The 6,834-nt window shown below is 48.2% G+C and overlaps 1 protein-coding gene across 1 annotated transcript; it reads left to right on the plus strand.

Moving 5' to 3' along the window:
* Positions 1-5,407: 5,407 nt before the first annotated feature.
* Positions 5,408-6,281, plus strand: CONPUDRAFT_78266 (uncharacterized protein; the record flags this gene model as incomplete). The annotated part of the gene is made up of 4 exons (XM_007777494.1): positions 5,408-5,456; positions 5,503-5,678; positions 5,725-6,170; positions 6,227-6,281. The coding sequence occupies 4 exons, from the start codon at positions 5,408-5,410 to the stop codon at positions 6,279-6,281; spliced, it is 726 nt and encodes a 241-aa protein (XP_007775684.1).
* Positions 6,282-6,834: the final 553 nt, after the last annotated feature.

A 6,834-nucleotide genomic window follows, 5' to 3' on the forward strand; every position in this document is an offset into this window, starting at 1 on the left:
AAGGGAGAGCGAAGTACGCGTCCACGGCGCGCAAGGCTGTAACAAGCGGGAATCAAAACTACAGAGTTCTGGACTGTTTTCAGAGAAGTTACAACAAGCAGAGCCAAGCAACAGCTAATTTGAAAATACGCGTCTACTGAAATTCACTGTCCGAGCCAATCAGGACTTCTACATAATGATTTGTGTCGATTTCAGGACATATAAAGACTTGTATTTTCACGAAGCAAACACGGCAATACTTCCTTTCACCCGGACCGCAGCTGGGAATATTCCATCCATGAAAAAGACGATCAATAAAGCAACAGCGGGAAGTTCGGGCCCGTATCTGGTTCCCTGACTGCCATATGCACCGAGTTTTTTGGTATTCTAATCGTGTCAAGGTCACATGCATTGGCTTTCACCAATGTGCCCGTATTTTATTGATGAAAAATCAAAGATGTGCCTTACTATGCTCCAATTCACCAATCCGCCCGGATTCCCACTGAATCGAGCACAGCACGTTTCCACTGGGGATGATGATGATCAGTGCAGCCAGCAGGGGCCTGGATAACCATTTCGAGCTTTATTTGTATTATTGAGTAGCGCCGCGCGCCAGTGCACGGCAAAGCCCGTTAGCGTTTCCTCTCCTCCTCGCGGTTCTGATCGCACGCACTGAAGGTGCTAACAAATCGGACGTGTCTGCTTACACAACCTCTCCGTTTCCATCCATTCTAACGCCCTGCGGCTCAAGTAGCAAACCATCAGCGGGTGTTGGCAATACCGGTAGCTCAGGACCTACAACATGTCGGTGCAAAGGGAAAAATGTTATTTCTGGCGCGCAATAAGCGAGTAGGCCCCTGGCTCAGTTTGATATCATGGACTGAGCTCGCGCAGACGCTCTCGGTACAAACTGAACACACATTGTTGCGGAGAGGGTCAGGAGACGTTGCCTGTAGAAACTCTTCTTTTATGTGATCTCTGGTCTCAGTGGGCGCAATTTCGGGCCAATCCTTCCGAATGCGGATCACATTGTCATTGGTAAGATCTCAGACAAAGGGCAATGTGTTCGACTTTTGAGGTGATCAACGAAGCCTTTCAATCTGGGACGAAGAGTCTTCAAGGAATCAGGCCTCAGGCCTCAAGAACGAGAAAAGGAATGTTCAAATACGTTGACACACATTTTAAGCGGTTTTTCTCGAATACGACGGTGTATCGTGTTGAGCACAAAAATCTGGACATCACTCATCTGATTAGACCGCGCGCCACAAACGGCAACATCTGTACATCCATATATGATGTAGCCTGTCATTGGTTGAGTTCAGTGTGCAGGAGCCAGATGTGATATGTTGAATGAGGGGCTTCCTTAAATCCTTGGCCACCGACGAGCGATTTTCGACTCCATGTGCGGATGCAACGCAAATCAAAGTCGGTAACTGGATAGTTTCGAAGCCGTCAAATATATCCTGTATGGATACGTACTTGCGTGCAAATCTGTCACGATACCTTTTCAGCTGGGTAGTCATTCACGGTCTTGTTATTTTACTGTCTAAATCACAAAGACCAACTGACGCGAGGCAAGATGTCAGATTTTCAATGGAGAGATTCGAATTGATCACAACGTCAACAATATAAGCATTCATGTCAGAGAACGTAGAAAAAGCCGACTTCAACTTTGAGCAGGCAGCACTGGGAGAAGCCATGTAGCACGCATTCAGTACGTGACTCAAAACAGATAGCCTAGCATTGTTGACTAAAACATCTTGCAATTCAACGCCATGCTGCTTGCACAACACACGGAGGTCACCCGCATTGTCTGAGAACAAAAATAATGAACTGGCATGATCATTGAACATGGAAGATATAATATTGATAGGGTTTATGACAGGATCATCGCCATCCAGTGATACTGAAGGATGGCGGGACATGGACTGAAAATGAGAAACGGCATGGTGTTCATAGAGTCAGCATCCGATAGGAGGTCTAGTCTTGCCCCAACACGATATTGGTGGCAATCCCCTCACATGTATGAAGTTGCAGGCTCACTGTAACGTCCGAGTATGGAACAACAAAATGAGAGTTCGGAGATGGAGCTATGGAGGAGGACTGAATGAACCCCTCAGAGAGCAGACTTTGTGACTGAGAGACGTTGATGGAGCAAGTTGCACAAGCACCGTTGACGAGGGCCATGGGGTTATGGGGGTTCATGGACGTGAGTTCCATTGCGCTTCCGGTTTAGACGACGTCCGTGAGGAGAGGTGGCAAAGGGCAGAGGAGCAAGGACCAAACCGCTGAATCGTGAAGCACTGGCGGAGCGGTGAGACGCGTTATGTAACAGAACAAGAGCATAAGAGCAAATATCCCGCGATCACATGACACAATCAATTTTTCAATCTACCCGAGGAAACAGATCGTTAAAGACCCCCTCTTACCCTTTAGCTAAGACGCTAACGGGAATGTGGCAGGTGAGTTGTTCCCACGCAATAAAGAGGGTGAACGTTAATGGTAGCAAACAAAATGGTTGCTTAGAATCCATGTCTGGCTGCAAAGTTCTTTCATTTCTTCATGGATTCTTTTTACACAATTATTCTTGGTGTCGATTCCAATGATGCTTTCCTAAGTCTAATACACTTCAATTACTCATATATTCAAAATTATGCCCGGCTTGGCATTGTACATGTTTGGCTTTGTGGCTGTGGTATATCTCTTGCTTGACGTTAGTGCTCGGTATTTGTATACATCGTAGGGCTCTAGATTGCACGGCAGATTGACAGGCAGTGGGTACACTCGTGTTCGAGTCTTCCTTCCCAGTACAATGGAATTACGATTCTCACTGAGCAAAATGGTAGGACAAGAGCCCTAAGTGCCGCAGCGGAGTGCGGCTGCCTTGTATGGATATAAAATTCATTGGGTCTGGGCAGCAGTATTGTATCATGTGACTGATTACATCATTGAAACCGAATTCCTTACAAATCCTTTCCCATCCGACAACTTTCGTGCTCCGTCGGTTGCCTGCCAGGGTCTTGACGTTTTATCCCAGTCTTCCTACACGAGAGCCCGAGGCTAGGAGAACGCGGATGACGCGGAATTGGCATTTTCCGGCAGTCCAGCCGTCCAACCATCCAGCTGTCCAGCCACCCGTCCAGCCACCACAGCCGCCCGTTCAGCAGTCCACCCCGCATTCCGACGTCAAACGCAGCACCGACCACGAACACAAACACGAATTATGAAGGATACGGCTATTGCCTTGTTTGCCGCTTTTGTTGCGGTGCGATGTCATTGCGATGGTGTATCATATAACTTCATCGCTCACCGTTCTGCTTGAGCAGCCGCGAGCGCGAGCACAATCGAGGAAGTAGTGACAAGGGTTTCTTACAGTATCTGTATGTTTGCTCCAATGTAAAATACTTGGACATGAATATTCCTGATATTTTGCCTTCAGTGACCCCAGGATTGTTGTCGTATCTTAGGGCCTTGTGTATCCAGGTTAACGGAGAATTCGCATTTCGGGGATGTGGGAACACAAAATTCACCAACTTGCACCACGGGCAAACTGCTATTTTTTGCTGGAGAAAAAAGAGAGAAAATGGGTCGAGGTGAAAACCCCCTTCGCCGAGTTTTCACCGCGAGAAAAGTCAAAGGAAAGATAATTATTGCACCCGAGAGAGCGCCTTTTCCGAGCGAGAAAAGGTTAACAGTTCCCCCAGAGTCGGCAAAATTACCAAATTAGGCATCCATAATTGGACATTCATCCCTTTCTCACCCAGAAAAAGCGCTCTCTCGGGTTCAATGATAATCTTTCCTTTGACTTTTCTTGCGGTGAAAACTCAGCGAACAAGGGTTTCACCTACACGCCTTTTCTCTCTTTTTTCTCCGCCGAAGAATGACAGTTTTCCCATAGTGTTGTGATCTTGTCGCGTCAGCCACAAGTAGACAGATAGCCCCTGCCCTTCGTATTTGCCCTTATCTCGTATTCAGTGCCCCTGACTTCCAATCCCTACGCCTTCGGCGTACAGACTGCTCACGCTATGAGGTGGTAGAGCTGCGGCAGCTCGCCGGATTGGATCCGGGAGCACAAGCACAAATCCATGTTTTTCAAGTACATAATCCGGTAGTAATAGAGCGAGGCGATACAAGAAAGCGAGCTGAGACGCAGCTTGTGATCAGTCGAGGAGCAATGCTGAGGGACGGAGAGCGGGTGACTTCAAGCTCTGGCAGGGCGCAGGGATGAGTAACCGCGCACCAAGCTAGCTATTAAAAGACAGTTTGCCTGGCAGGGCACGAGGATGAGCAACCTGGGGCTCCCCACTGCCTGCATCCTAAAATACGGGCCACTTGCTGGCACCCGAAAACAAGGACAAGTGCCTTTGGAAAGAATTTCAATCAATGCAGCGTCTACTCCATTGCGACTGGAACGAGAGCGCTTCCCAAACGTGCGTGTGTATTTGCCGTCAGTACCCGGGGTTGTGAAGGCGTGGTTGTCGGTGAGATAGTTGCTCGCTGGCTTGTGCGTAGAGCGTGACTTCGCGTGCACCCGGGGCACTGGCAACACGCGAGGGTGTCATGCACTCGTCGTGCACACTTGACTAGGATGGGACTGACTAGACGAGAGTCATGAAATTCATCACTGGTGGAGTTATGGACAAACTCAATGATGGTATCTGCGTGCGACGCGAGCAGTAGCGCATCGGTCGTCTCAGGATATCCACTTCATGGAAGGACGATTGCTTGCTGACTGGGATTGCGCGAGGATATGGGCTGGAGAGCTGGTGGTGGTGTCGAAATTGGAAAGGGATGACTGATATCGTCACGGGGCTCGACAGTCCACTGCTTGACCTTGCTGCTTGCCGATGGGGTGGAGGACTGAAGTGCAGGGTCGATATGCGGGGGTGCCGACTTGCATCCGCCCAAGGACGTGCAATGTGTAATGTAGCCTTGTTGTTCTTGACAGAGAGATGAGTCCTCTTCTTGAGAGCTGTCGTAGTCGCCTTCGCCTTTGACACGATTTTGTGGACCTGAGCTGAACAGCCGGGCTGGAGGAACGCGGGGCGGACGGCTGGACCGCAGGAAAATGCGGATTCCGCGTTATCCTCTGTGCATCAGCCTATTTTGGTAGTTCCGTATGTTTCCAGACATCACAACGCTAACTAAACGGATCTCAGTGTATTAGGTTACGACTATGTGCCTTTGATCCATCTTCTATGACAATCGCCTTTACAATAGTAATAGGCACCCTTGTACTATAGCGTATTATATTTCCCCACTTTATCTTCGCTTTTTTGTTTCACTAGTGACACTAATTTGTTCTCGAAAATCGGAGATCGGATTCGTACACGAGACTGTCGAAACATATTTATAAGTCGAAGCCTTTGGTTCCGCCGCTCATTCCACTTTGACCTCAAACTCCATCACCTCTATCGCCCAGTGAACAATGAAGACACTTACTGAATCTGTTCTGTACCTTCGCAAACCGACGAATCGTAAGTTGGCGCTCCCTTCACCAACATGAACCACTTGATACCATAGTATGCAAAGCGAAATACAACCTAAGTAAATTTCGATACGCGACCCCAACCCTTTTGGAGAACCCGAATGAGCGTCCAAGCAACACGTCTGACAAGCTCGTCGAACTACTTCACGAGATATCTATTCACAAGAACAGCCAGGCGGAGTGGGCCGATTTCATTTGCCAGCTTTGCCACGTATGTTGCGTACTCGAACATTCACCCAACTCTCAACATGTTACAGGAGTTAACTGACTTTCAGACTCACGACGGAACAGAGGACCTGCGCATCACGTACATATGGGACAAGACCCCTGACTCGTCACCTTACGCCACCACATCCCCTTTCACAATCTGTTTCTACAGTACCAGCGACCACGAAGACTCTGTTTGCTGCACCCTACCCCAAATTCTACTTCATTTCATCGGCGAGTACATCAATATCCAGGAGAACATCACCGGAGTTGTTCCTTTGGTGAAAGAATGCATTTCACATATCGCCTTTCACCAAGCCCCTGACGCCACGTCGGGCCTCATACTTTGCACGGAAGCTTTTCGAGACGCGTTCGAACATGTGACGGCAACCCACCCCATTCAAAAAGGATTTCATCACCCGATGACTTCTTTAGCCAAAGTGCCCGACGGTATCTTTGATCGATTTCGCGTTGCCGTCGCATTGAGATGCGAAAGGTATGTATTCTTCATACGTCACATTTCGCGTATTTCTCTAACATTCTACGTTCAAGCTTCCTCGGACTAACAGAAGAATCTGTTCCTGGGCTTGGTGGTACGAATGTGTAATCGCTAGACGAAATATTTACCGCACCTTTGTATAACGAACAACCAACGTACTAGTACTGTACCTACACGACCGTAGGTTCAAGGGATTTTAGCGTGACATGCAACTAGAATAAGTTCCAAAAAGACGGAGGTTCAAACCTCCAGTGAACGTGTGACATTGAACTAAGGTATCCCATCCTCGTCAGCGTGATGCAACGATCTCCAGGAGACGTTGCCAAGTACATCATTTTTAAACTTCTTCCATGGCATCGGCAAGTCTAAGTTAGCCTTCAGGCATGCTCAGCACGCTAATCGGCGTCGAGCTCTTATCTTAGACTTGTTTCAGAGCTTTCAGTCCTTGCTTGACCCTGTCGATGGCAAGCCAACAATCAGTAAGTTCGTTTTTCATTGGCTCTTTCTTTGAGACACATTGAAATTGACCTGCCGTGGTTTTCAGAATCAGACCACTTTTATTTTCTCTTCAGCAACAGTGTCTCGTCGTTGACACGCTGTTCAGCATCTTCACCTGTGTGTAGCACGCCAATGTAGCCACTCTACATCGAAAATGTGCTGT

The sequence above is a fragment of the Coniophora puteana genome, assembly GCF_000271625.1.
Source record: "Coniophora puteana RWD-64-598 SS2 unplaced genomic scaffold CONPUscaffold_22, whole genome shotgun sequence".
NCBI lineage: Eukaryota > Fungi > Basidiomycota > Agaricomycetes > Boletales > Coniophoraceae > Coniophora > Coniophora puteana.